Source organism: Cariama cristata, unplaced genomic scaffold (genome assembly GCF_000690535.1).
Source record: "Cariama cristata isolate BGI_N322 unplaced genomic scaffold, ASM69053v1 scaffold44832, whole genome shotgun sequence".
Classification (NCBI taxonomy): Eukaryota; Metazoa; Chordata; class Aves; order Cariamiformes; family Cariamidae; genus Cariama; species Cariama cristata.
In genome coordinates, this window is record NW_009602925.1 from 1 (window position 1) to 14,280 (window position 14,280).

At 37.8% G+C, this 14,280-nt stretch overlaps 1 protein-coding gene across 1 annotated transcript; it reads right to left on the minus strand.

Annotated features, from left to right (window-relative positions):
- Nucleotides 1-1,831: 1,831 nt before the first annotated feature.
- On the minus strand, nt 1,832-13,643 carry ITGBL1 (integrin, beta-like 1 (with EGF-like repeat domains); the record flags this gene model as incomplete). Its single annotated transcript, XM_009694947.1, has 4 exons — nt 13,505-13,643; nt 9,584-9,706; nt 5,922-6,062; nt 1,832-1,972 (listed from the first exon to the last, which is right to left on the minus strand). Coding segments are annotated over exons 1-4 (445 nt in total), but the record flags the coding sequence as incomplete, so codon positions are not given.
- Nucleotides 13,644-14,280: the final 637 nt, after the last annotated feature.

A 14,280-nucleotide genomic window follows, 5' to 3' on the forward strand; every position in this document is an offset into this window, starting at 1 on the left:
CACCGGCCCAGCCTTAAACGGTGACATACGAGTACCCCCTTTTGTATCTCTCATAAGGTTTGCTCATTTACAGTTATGTGTGTGTAATAAAGAACACTGTACCAGTCCTTAATCCAATGCCAAATAGCAATATCTTCCCCCCAACTCCGTTCTAACTGTCCATACTTTCTTAAACTCTGTTTTCTTACAACCGTTGCCACCCTGGGCAGCAGCAGCAGCAGCAATGGCAATAATGTCTGCGAAAGAGGCAGTTCAAGCCCTGTTTCAGTGATGCAGCATTAGCTGTAGATGCCACAGGTTTGCTTTAACCTAATTAGATTTGAAACTGTTGTGTTCACCGTTAACTACGGAACACATTTACCATGTTGTTTTTTAGCTTTGTATTCCTTAGCCGATGCTGACATTTTGATCAGCCGCTGAGTGCTAAAAACATACTCAGCAATACAATAATTGACAACAGCCCAAAGTCAATCCTCTCGCTGCTCTCATGACTGCAGTTCTATGTCATTCCAGCTTATTAATTAAATAAACCTATATAACATTTGTAGGTGGTTGAAACAGTAACAACCAAATGAATTCACTGAAGGTTTTTAGAAATGCTTCTTTCTTTGGGTTTGGGTTTTTTTTTTCATTTTATTAGCTAGTGATTCATCAATATTTATTTTAAAAAAACACAACAGTGAGAAACCTTTCACCTTTACAACAGGCAAAGAAGAGGCTAAGAATTTTATGTATCATGTTTCTTTCAGCCTTCTCTCCCTATTATAGACAACTCCTGTGATCTTCCTATGAGGGATCTTTCATTCTAGTAATAGGAGAAGAATATACCACATCATTATTTTTCTTGATGTCACTGCATTCTTCCTATTATTAATTAGGCCAGATCAGATTTCTACAGGACGCATTAGAGCTGACAACCTGTAATCTGTCAAGTCCCTTTGAAACCACTCGCATTTGTTTTTGTAAAGTTCCTGTGTGTACAAATTCCATGCTGTGTACTGATCCAAGTCCTTCTCTCCTGCCCAGTATTAGCATCTTTATCATTAACTATACAAAACTGTATGCAAGGGCTCACTCAGAATCTCAGCTTTTGTTAGTTGATACGTGGAGCGTCAATCTAAATACACTGCAAACCTTGGATGGCTGGATGGACGGTAACTAATTTGAATATAATGCTCTGAAGTATCAGTAGAAGAAAGAAGGAAGGTGAAAGTGTCTAAGATGTACAGTCAGTGATGTGTAGCTGGACCACACATTCACATTTTCCACATATTGATGCTCTACTTGTTCTCAGGTCAATTGGTATTCTCAGGGTACTGTTTTTCATTAACTCATTAATTAACTTTTCCTCTAATTTCTTCCTCTTGCTTGTCCTCTCCCTGCTATATAACATGAAACAACAAATAAAATTTGATCTAACAAATTTTCAGATTTAAATTTCCTCAAGGAAGGGGGGGGGGCGGGGAGAGAGACAGAGAGAGATATTAAAGTTTCAACTATTCTCCAATTTATGTTAGATTGTAATAAAGACAAAAGTATTAGAAGGGAGATGGCCACCTAAAAGTATTTCATATTTACAGAAATTTGTTAAAAGGTATAGAAAAAAAGACATGTTTTAAGAAAGCTTTAGAACAGGAAACATTTTTGATTTTTTTTACAGAATTATGTCTTTTAATTTAAAAAGTCCACCCTCCAAAAAAAACCAGCTAAAGCTTGGTATATTTTAAGCTAGGAAGATGAGAACAGGAGCACTAAGGAAGAGCAAGATTAGACCAGTCAGATGCTTTCGTTATAAAATTACACACAAGTTCCTTTTATGTATATTCCTTACCTGAACAGAAGTCATCAGAATATCTATCATACACTGCTTTGCAGTTTCTTTCATCACACTCACAAGTATCTCCATGAATATCTCCCCAGTCACCAGTTGGGTCCACATCATGGCATGTGCATTCCCCACATACACATGTGCCTAGGAAAGATGAAAAAAAAAAAAAAGAAACAGAGATAGAAGATTAATTGAACTGAATTAGAGTAATAGTAGTTTGATGACGGGAATTTACACATGTGAATCTTCTGCTCTCACAGGAGTGCAGTTTCAAAGCTGCAGTTGTTAATCATGAGCGCATGCTCATCTTCTATGATTTAAAACCTTCTACAATTATTTAGTAGTTATACTTTATATAAACAAGTTGGCTTCCTATTCAAGTTTCTTTATGCTGTTGAGCCTTGTTAGGAATCAACAGAAAAACGTAGTGCACAAAACAGTCGTAAATCTTTGACATCAACAGTAATTTGCCCAGACATTAACGACAATAAAAATTAATGCTGTTTAAATGACTTGGGCTTGGGCACAGTGGATAATTAAAGATTGTTAAAGCATAAACATTTAAACTAGAAGGGAATCCAAATTCTAATCCAGCTGAAAATGTCTAGGAGGTCATTCTTTACCCAAGAACATCAGCACATCTACGTGAAAATGATACTTTTCCACTTTTCCCAAGTCAATATTCAGGGCTTCACCCTGTTGTTTACAATAAGAAGAGAAATGTGATATAAAACAGAGATACTAACTTGGCACAACCTTACTGATATACAGAGAACATGCATCTCACTTAGGAAAAGTCAGAACAAAAAAAGGTAGTTTCCTTGTTCAGAAATCCCAATACTCTTCAGTGCCATACACTCACTGCTTTTTCTGAGATGCCAGCAGGTAGCTTTAACCTTACAGATGCATGCAGTTCATTTCCTGAAGAGTATCTTCACCTTCTGCTACTCCAGCAAAGCCTTTGTCTTCTTAATCAGATTACTCTGAACAATATAATGTATTTGAGAACAGGACAGGGTGACTCACAAGTACATATAGATATTGGCACATATGGAGTAGATCATCATGAGTGAGATCACAAGGCATGTGAAGGACAATCAGGGGATCAGGTCCAGCCAGCATGGGTTCATGAAAGGCAGGTCCTGCTTGACCAACCTGATCTCCTTCTATGACCGGGTGACCCGCCTGGTGGATGATGCGGATATGGTCTACCTGGACTTCATCAAGGCCTTTGACACTGTCTCCCATGGCATTCTCCTGGAGAAACTGGCAGTTCATGGCTTGGGCAGGAATACCCTTCACTGGGTGAAAAACTGGCTGGCCAGCTATGCTCAGAGAGTGGTGGTGAATGGTGCTAAATCCAGTTGGCGGCTGGTCACCAGTGGTGTTCCGCAGGGCTCAGTTTTGGGTCCAGTTCTGTTTAACATCTTTATCAATGGCCTGGAGGAGGGGATCCACTGCACTCTTAGTCAGTTTGCAGAGGACACCAAGTTGGGTGGGAGTGTTGATCTGCTGGAGGACAAGAAGGCTCTACAGAGGAATCTGGACAGGCTGGATCAATGGACCGAGACCAACAGTATGAGGTTCAACAAGACCAAGTGCTGGATCCTGCACTTTGGTCACAACGACCCCATGCAACACTACAGGCTTGGGGATGAGTGGCTGGAAAGCTGACCGGTGGAAAGAGACCTGGGGGTGTTGGTCAACACCTGGCTGAACAGGAGACAGCAGCGTGCCCAGACAGCCAAGAAAGTCAACAGCATCCTGGCCTGTATCAGAAATAGCGTGGTCAGCAGGACTAGAGAAGTGATCATCCCTTTGTACTCGGTGCTGGTGAGGCCGCACCTCGAATACTGTGTTCAGTTCTGGGCCCTTCTCTATAATAAGGACATTGAGCTGCTGGAGTGTGTCCAACGAAGAGCAACAAAGCTGGTGAAGGGTCTGGAGAAAAAGTCTTACGAGGAGCAGCTGAGGGAGCTGGGGTTGTTTAGTCTGGAGAAAAGGAGACTGAGGGGAGACTTTATTGCCCGGTAACTAGCAATAGGACAAGAGGAAGTGGTCTCAAGTTGCGCCGGGGGAGGTTCAGGTTGGATATTAGGAAGAACTTCTTCACTGTCAGAGTCGTTAAGCATTGGAACGGGCTCCCCAGGGAGGTGGTGGAGTCACCATCCCTGGAGGTGTTCAAAAAACGTTTATATGTGGCGCTTTGAGACATGGTTTAGTGGGCATGGTAGCATTGGGTAGACGGTTGGACTTCATGACCTCTGAGGTCTCTTCCAATCATAACAATTCTATGATTCTATAATTCTCTAAAAAGAGAAAGTCTACACAACCGTGCATGCATGACAGCTACATGAAGCAAGAGGAGCTGCTGCTCTGTTTAGTGCTAAAGACACCAAGACAGTCCGCAAGAAATTTGCATCTAATTTTTGATACTTTCACAATTCACTGACGTTATTGAAGGAGAAGAAAAAACCCACAACAACCATCCAAAAGAAACCAGAAAATGAGTAAATGCCTCTGGAGAGTGATTAATCCTCCCAGAAACAACTTCAAAGTGAATTTGGATCAGCTGTCCTGGATATCAGAATGCAAAACACCATCTCACCAAGGTTTAAAAAAATCGAAAGGTTCACGTCTGGTCTCAGCTGGTTGACTAGACAGTGGAAACACACAGACAATTTATCCGTCTTACCACTGAAGGAGGCTGGATAGCAAGATTAGCCTCAATATTTAATTTTTAGAAGGCTCCTCAAGACTAACAAGATGAACTGCACCTATATTACAAGATGTATAAACACAGAAAACTGGGTAAATAGGACTAAAGAGAGTAGAAACACTGTGTTGGAAAGCAACTTTATGTAGTCAAAAGCCCACAAAATTTATATGTGGATAAAATCACAGAGACATGAAAGTCTAAAAATATAGATGTATCCCATGAATGTATCTTTGTATAGGAGTTTGCAGCTATTCAGAATATCAGCTATACTATTTATCCTCATTTCCCCCAATCATAATGTACATTTAAAGAAATACTTGCACATTAAAATTTCAAACTTGAACAAAAAATTGCTTTGACAAGAAATTCATTCGCAAGAAATTGCTTTCTCAGTGCAAACAAAGCATCTGATCTGAAGCCAGTTTGGTATTTATTATCTCCAGAATTACAGAAAAAAATTTACTGCTAAGGTCTCAAGACTAAATGAGCCTACATGATCTCTGAATTTGAGCCAATCTTTCCGTTTCCTTATAATTAAGAGAGTTTTCTAAATGCTCTCAGGACAATTAGATGTTCACGCTATAACAGGTTTTGTCAGTAGAGGTGTTTTTAAGAGAGGTATCTATGTGACTTGTGCTTATGTTCCGCTGTAATTATTCTGGACTATTGCCAAAACAATAACTTTTTTTAAAACTTTTTGTTTTATGAAGCCAAACAAAGCAGCTAGTGAAAAGCAACCTTATTTTGTGCTGATTTTTTTCCAAAATGGCAACATTAGACAGAAGTATAAAGTAAACTTCAAATTCCGGAACTTTGTGCAAACAAAACCCCATGTAGGTAGAAATACTGTGTGAAGTCTACCCTTCCAGCTCTGTATGCATTCCACAGCGTCGTTACTGAACACTTCGTAGTTGTTTTTTCAGGTTGCAGTGGTAACTAAAAGCTTTGTATTTTAATTTTCCCAATTCAATTGTGGGTCCTTGGTCTTCTTTAAGAGTGAATTGACATACAGTTCTGTTGGCCTTACAGCACCAATCCATTCAAAGTCAAAAATCTGCTAATATTTTGTTTTGCAGGATACATTTCTCACCAAAGCAAATATACTAACAAATTATCCTGCTCAGCCTTACTACAAAAATGAAGGATGAGAACAACTTGAGTCAGCTAAATCCAAAAATGGGTGTGGATTTGTGTAAGTTTATACCTAAACACAGGTATCTGACCACTCACTTGGAAACGTGCATCCAGATTTGAAATAAGTGAGAACTAGAAACTATCAACAAACACAATCTATGTTCTACTACAGAAAATGTATATTGTAAAATAAAAGCAAGCTATATCAATATGCGTAGAAGGAACGTGCGAACGACACACCTCTGTTGCTGCAGATTTTGCCATCTGGAGATGTGCATCTTTTCTTGATCTCCCAAGGGGTGATGTCACACTGGAATTCACATTTATCTCCATGCCAACCAGCCTCACAGTAACAGTTTCCACAGTAACACTTTCCATGGCCTTAAGCCAAAACAAATTTTATACAGTGAGAAAGAGGCAAGTTTTTAAAAGGCATTAACAATTTAACTGTTTTGATATTCTCTTTTAAAAACTTTTAGTGCCAGACTCAGAACAGAAACAATTTATAGACCTTATATGCCTACATAAAATAAGGATATCTGAATTATATTTTCCACTAAGTCTGTTTTAGAACACGTTTTCATTTAATCATAGATTAATCAATAAACACTAATAATATAAATATTTTTATATTTGTAAGCTTAGTTTTTGAAACTTGATAGGTAAATTTGGAAGACAGTGAATGTAATAGTTAAAATTTAAGCACAACTTTAAATGCTAAGATAGGACACACTTGCCCACCGTACTTGGCATGTCTACAAAAGCATTATGTGTTCTTGACGCCTCAGGTAATTCCAGCAGAGGGACTTTGATTTACTACAAAGTGTACATGGCTTCCCTTCTTACCTGTTAAGATTTTTGAACATGGATAAACCAGTTCATAAATGATAAGAATTAGTAAAATGAACCTTTTAGATGTTCATTTAACAAACCACACATCTTCCCAAAAGATAGTTGGGTCATCTGAGGCATGATGAAACCAGTTCCTGAACATTTTGATCCACTAAGGTACTTCTGCCATGTGCTTCAATGACATAAAGCATTTAAATTAAGTTGCTGCAACTCTTACTAACCCTGAAGCCATAAGTTAATTCTTTATTAGAATGATCAAGACAGGATCTTGCCCTTTTTTCCCTCTAGGTATGTTAAGCTTAGAAGACCTGGTGATGTCTATCACAGTCTGGTCAATTTACATCCTTAACTATCAAAAGTGCAAATTTAGACCTGTGGGATACAATTTTTTCCTGTTTTTACAATTGCACATGGAATTCTCATTGTTTGGCTACATGTCAAAAAGATAACAGAAGATAAAACCACCATCTTACTCAGATAACTAAACAACAAAGACAGCCTAAAATAATGCTTATTACCAAAATGTTATTCTTGAACAGTGGGCAAGAAATAAAGGGAAAAATGATAAAGGAGTAAATTAATTTGATCCACTGGCAATTTTTGCAGATTAAAACACTACTTCAATCTTCTCTCACACTCAATGTGAATTAAATGATACAATTTGCCACTACCTCTTGCTCTTGATGGAAGACCAAATCACTCCATTAGAGAAAAAAAGTCTTAGATAAAAAAGATCAGGATCAGAATTTAATTTGCTAGAAATCATGATACTTTGTTAAAAACAAGCTGCAATTTGATTCCAAAGTTTATGTAACCTCAAATAAAAAGCAATACAATCAATTGATTGATAAAAATCCACCTGAGGCTGGAAAAGCTTGATACATCTTTGTTCAGTCTGCTCTACCTAAGAACTGACTTGCTTAAAAAATGCAGTCCCCTTGTGCAAGGATTAAAATGCGTATTATCCATATCTTAGCATGGCATTGCATGCTTTTTCAGGATAAAATCCCAGCTCACAGCTGCAGGCTTTAGAAACATGTGTGTAAACAGAAGCTTTTGGTTTTTCATTAGTTTGATCCTCCTGAGTTGGCTTTCTTTGAGGACAATTAAAATCTTCAAGACCTGTCTATACCTTCAAGGGCAATAAAAGGTAAAAAGGGTACGTAGCAACTAAGCAGGTGCTACACCAACGGTGAAAGTACAACAGGCACAGGCAGAGGTTCACCCTGTCTGTGGAGAGTATCCAGGGGCCATTGCTAGCTAAGCAGAACCAGGTTGGAACACTGTTTCTTTATTACTTCATAAATAAACCTAAATGATTCCAGTGGTGAAAATCCTGGGGACGAAAAGACGGTATAGAGAGTATTAAAAGAGACATCGGGATGGGAGAGAGAAGCAATAACCAGATAGGCATGTGGGCCTGCTTTTTCTGTGATGAAATGATGTACCTTTGACCTTGAGTTCATGTGCCGTCCATTTTTCCTGCATAAGGCCTGGTTCAACATATGGTTACGTACTGTAGAGGTTTATTAGAAACCAAAGCAAAATCTAACACTCATAACCTAGGTGCATAAACTTTTGAGTTTACGACAACCTAACCAAGTCAAGCACACCATTATGTTATACCTTACATTTAGTTCAGAAGTCTTCAAACCTTACATAGGGTTATCAGGGATTTTATACTGATGAATCACAGACCTTAGAGACTTGAATCTACCAACATTTTTTGTTCTTTTATATCAGCATACTTTCATTTCTGCATAGACATAAAACTAGTTTTTCACAGAGATGCATCTGGTCTGTTTTGGAATATAGCACCATTGGATTAAACAAGGGGAAATAAAAGCTAAGAAAAACCTAACAATGTAAATCAGCAGCAACACAGGTAGGGAAAAAAACCTGACAAAAACAGCAGAAGGAGAACTTACTGGAACTAAATAAATGGTAAATTTTTATCATATTTGGTACCATATGTAACAGTTAGAAGCAAATAAATATAAATGGACTCACTGGCACATAAAAATTGTTGCCCTCCACGCATTTTATTTGAGGCAGTTACTGGAAATACTGTACTCTACTTCTGGATTTGGACTTCAGAAGACCATTCTGTTTATCCTCATTTAAAATCCCTATCTAATCCTATGCAAAAAAAAGTTCTTTTTGCCTTCAAAGGCACTTAAATAAATAGAATTTATTTTGTTCTCTGTAAGGATGAAGACAGATAAAGCTATTTTACACAAGTGCTCTCTCTCTTTATACACACACACACAGAGCAAGCACTGTTATCAAAGTATGAATAGTCCAAGAGCAGTTCTGAACCCTCCTGTATGCATACAGACACGGTCTGCATGTGTACAGCTTGAAAAAATAATCGTAGCACCTTCCAGCTCAAGGACAAGCCTCTCTAATAATGTAGGAAACAGCATTTATAATGCCATAAATGGTGTGTATTGCACAATATTTAATTGCCAGGTTCCTATCTTATAATGAAACGAAAGCACAGTTTGAATTTTGGTTGCTTTTCTTTCTATCAGCAGAGTTCACTCCATCTTACTCTCTTGCCTTTCCTATCACAAGTGAACTTTTTCTTCATGCATTCCTTTCCCTTTTTATCTCCTCAATTGCTTGTGAGTTCTCATTCTACACTTATTCTTGTTCTTTTTATTTTTTGCTTCCTTGACAAAATTCTTAATAATCTATTTTTCTTTTTGTCTTTTTTCTATGTCCTCCATCTCGCTCTCATGTGTGCTACAAACTTGTTACATTCTACTGAAGACACACTAAGCTCGAATTACCTTGTATAATCCTCTTTGCAGTTCTTCCAAAAAGAGGAGGCTGTCACAGGATTTCCTCATTCTTTAACCTCCTGCTTAGCTCATTTTTGCATCTGAAATTCCCATTTACAATTTGCAAACTAAATTCTTGCAAATATAGTTACTTTTACTTTAAGTCATACATTCAGTAAAGACATTTTTTAGGTCCACACAAATGATTTTATAACAGCCTGTATTAATCTTCACCATTCTTCTTGTACTCACTAAGATACGTACCTGTACAAATCTCTTCTGTCTCATCATCTATGCATTCTCTGTCATCACATTCACAAAATTTACCATAGACCAGTCCGTTTCCTTCTGGGTTTGCACACTTACACCTGCCACACTGACATGTGCCTGTGAACATTTAAGACAGTACTCAATGAATGCACTTTATAGAAAGGGTTTCATTAGTCCATCGGAGAAGGTACATATTTCACTTCTGAGAAGGCTGAAATCTAAAGATCATCCAGCCAAATAAAGACAGACACAGAAACAATCCATATCAACAAAAAGCCTAATCTTAGATGTAAACAGACACAACATTCAACTAGTACATTTTTAATATGGAGCACCATATATTCCTAAGTAAAATTCATTCTTAGAGTGGTCTGTCTGACTTCATACAACTGAGGTATGAAGTCAGGTTTGGAGAATATATCTTCTGCCTACTGAAAGGAGGAAATTTAACTTGGTCATCTTCTCAAGAATGAAGCCTGCTTTTGTCCAGTTCCACAGCCATGTTACACGAGACTAATAAGGCATGGCTACTGAGGACCTGAAAATATGTCTGCCTAAGTTCAAAGTTCCTTTGCACTCTAGTCTCTAGTCCCTTTCCTACAGCTATCATCTGAGGATTAAGATTTTATAATTATAGCCTTGGAGAAAAAGCCAGGAATCAAGGGAAAGAAACATTGGTGAGGAACATCTGCATGAAGACCTTATGATCAAGATGTCAGGAAAAAAGGACTCAAGCTAGAAAGCAATTACTACAGAAATACATTAATTATACAATAGACAAGCTAATTGCAGAGAAATACATTCACAGCATTATTAAACAAACCATAAGTATTATAAACAGCATATCAACAATTTTACTGCAAAGTACATGTTTTTCCAGTGGTATTGATGTTCACGTGATAAGTTATTTCATCAATTTGAAGAACTGTAGGAACCTTTATAATAACTTGTTATTTCAGGATTTTGACACAACCTAACTTTTAGCTTTTAGGCCTCATTTTTCTCCAGTTTGTGGGTGATGTCTCAGAAAAGAGTAGACCTTGCAAGAACGTTAAGAGCTATAATAAAGACACTTGCTGATTTGTCACAAGTAAGATGGGTTTTACCCATGTCAGACCAGCCAGTGGTTTGAGAATATGGGTCTGCCTGAGATTCTCCATCAATGTAAGTACCCCCAGGACTCCCAAATGCTTTGGAAATGTAGAGCTGTTTTTTTCTCACAACATAAACCACAACAGAAAACTTTCTGACATAACGAAAAGCCAGAGTGCTCAGGTGATGCAAAGGATGGTAATGGGTTTGTAAACAGATCCTATCTCTGCTCCGGTCACACATTTGCTTCTTGGTCTTTTGAGCAGGGTTGCCCCCTCACGTCAGTGGCTGCCTCTCTCCGTGACTCACCCTCCCAAATAGAAAAAAGTTGTTTTGTTGCTCCCAGGGAAGGAAGAATCCCCCCTTTTCCCTCAGAGAGTCTATCTGACCTGAGGTGCAGTTGCCAGGGCAAAGCAAACAACTGCCTTCCTTTCCTCCTCCTGAATATGTTCTAGTTTGGAACATGATGCATGATAACATGTAACAGCCATAAATAAACATAATAAGGAGTTACACAGTCAAAAAAGCAAAACCACTATAAAAACATGTTAGAAACTACAGTATTACCATGGCAGTCATGTAAGACACTCCTTTTCCCTTCCTCTATCACCTTTATTTAAATTGTAGGAACTCTGTGCAATACCATGTTAACTGGGGCCCTGTGGCCAATGGGCTTGTACAAGCTGTTTCAGCAGTCACTGGCATCACGATGCCAGCAAGTATAGATTTAAAAAAAAAGAGGAACTTAATTCACAAAACTCATACTCCTCATGTTACATCCATACATATTTTAGAAAACATGGTTACTGACACAAAAGAAGTCCTCCAAAATAGAAGTATTACACAACCAGTTTGCAGAAACCATTTTACACATCACTATTACAAGTATAGTACAAGTTTTACTAAACGTCATATCAATCCAAACAAAGAACAGAAGAATGGGGCTCTGCGACACACGTGGTCAGTCTAAAAAAGTAAACTTTAAAAATGTTTGCAAGAGCTAATAAAATAAAATAATAATAATGTAACTGATAAGACAACATAAGTAACCTAGAACTAGAATTATTCACTACAATTACTTGGAAAATAAATACAAACAAAAATTTTGAGAAAACTGTCTTGTTTATACAAAATTCCCCAAAAGGAAAAAAGATAAAATGGTGAATTGATTCATTAATTGGGTATCTTAAGAGGTCAGACAGACTATGTGTTGTAAAAGTGTCCACTCCTTCCCACTGACTAGAAGTGGAAATTGCTCGGAGAGAGAATCTCGGTTTAGGTGGGATGCCCTAGTTACTCTGACAAATGCTTAGGAACAGTTGAGTCAGAAAAGTTAAATTTTAGGTGGATTTCAATTGGTTCTTGAAAAGAATTACAATAAATGGTTAGCTGTGTGACAGCAGAGGACTGGTTTTGCAACAACTCATGTCATCCCTTCCTGTCTGTTATTGGCAATTGAAAAACAGAACTCAGACCCCAAAGGCAATGTTGGCAGTAGATTGAACGGCAATCCTATCAGGACAAAATATGTATGGTTACAGCCCATCAAAGTTACCCCAAACTGCCGACCCAGTCTCGTTGGAATTCCTGTCCTGTTTAATACCAGCAAAAATGAAAGCATTTAATCTTCTCCTGATCTCACAAACACTCCCCTCTTAGCCACTTTTAGTGGTTGTTCAGCTATGTTGGTTTGCCTGTGAAGAGTCAGTGATAGACAGACTGGGGCCAGTTCTAGTCAAGGAAAGAAAGAGGAAAAACAGGTCTTACTATTCTTGTTTAAGTACTTTGATCACAATAAAATATGCTTATTTTTGAGAGTCAGTTTCTCATTTATGTGTCTCTCATCTGTTAGTCAAACAATCATGAGTTTCACATACTCTGTATTATTGTCATAAATGAAAGATATCATTTACTCAGTATGCTGTGTGCTTAAAATTTTATGTTAAATTGGTTTTGCATCTTGTTGTGAGAGCCGAGCTTCTCTGTAGCCAGTCCCACAAATTTTTTGGATTCTTTGCTCATGTCAGCAACTATCTTGTGAGAAATTTAGTTGTATGAAAATGTATGGACCCAAACAGAAATTAAAGGCCAGCAATAGTGAGCAGAAGTGGGGTTCTTGAAACATTCTCTCCCTTGGAGATCAATGTAATGGAAAAACTGGAAGGCAGTTTCTGATCTCAAACCTGGACTGGCAGTAAATGCCCTTCAAAATTTTACCATTCTGCAGTGAAGTCTTCTAAAAGTCTATTTCTTTTTCCTCTGTTTTTTTTTAAGGAAAGGACTTCCTATTTAAGTTAGGATGAGTTATAACATTAAAGAGTTAGAGAAAAGAGAGTTGCCGAATCAGAGAAGCAAAGATGGAAGTAACCCACTAAAATGATGCAGCAGATCTTCCACAACTGTTTTTAATAATCATTGTTGCAGCTCAAAAGTGTCTAAAAAAATTGTATAGCTTATAAATGTCCTGGGAAACTATTTGCAAATGCCCTTTTTGAATGCTATAAACACAAAAATATGACATCACTTTCTGTGTTAATGCCATTACCACAACCTTTTGACAGGCAAAATACATGACACATCTGCAATTTTATCAACCTAAAATAGCTATGGATAATCTAGAGTACTAAAGCAGGCATTCTGAATCAGGGCACAACATATGCAGAGGAATAGGCCTACAGGAAAACTAAGCATTTTACTATATACGCAGTTATTTCTCAGTCTCTTGAAACATACTCTACAAAATTCCTAATTAGAAATTACAGTGATTCTCAAGATAACACAGGGAGAGCATCAAGCCATCAAAAGCAATAAAAGACATCTTACCTGCACCAGAACAGATGATATCTTGAGAATTCTTGCACATTTCATTGCTTTTCTTCCGTGTAAGATTGCAAGTAGTTGGATACTGACAAGCTTCACCATACCAACCTTCATCACATTTGCACTTCCCACAGTCACATTTCCCATGGCCTAACAATGGAAGCAAAGAGTGTGTCAAGTCCTTTTTTTCATTCATTTTCAAATTCAGCTTTTAAAATAGATCCCATCAATTATAGTTTTAAATGAACATGATTAACAGATTCGCTTAACGTAGTTCATATGCAATTAAAAATAGAAATTAATAAATATGATCTTAAATATGAGGAGACACCTGAAATCACCAGGACTTTGAAATCTAATGTATGTAATTTTGATAGGTCTATATACAGATTCTTATTTTAAGAAGGAATACAGAATTAAAACATCCCGTATGAACAATGGGCTTTCTTATTACTTTAATCTCTTTCTCATTCCCGTATTTGTCTACTGTTAGCTATTATTAACATGACAAAACTCCAAGTGCAGCGATTCCATTCACTTCCTTGGCCAGCTGTAGGCAAAGAACAGCTAGAAACTACAACCTGAGAACGCAGGATTAACTATTTAGGTACAAACCCTGAAAAGGAGCATGGAGAGGGCCAGCTACAGCAGCAAGGAGTAACTCCCTCATGCAGCAACAGCTGCAGCTCCTACCTCTACTGAGAGGTGCAAATCCTTCTTCCTGAAGCCTCTGGCTACCGATTCCTCCAGCCCTCTCCCACCCACTTGGACTCCACTTG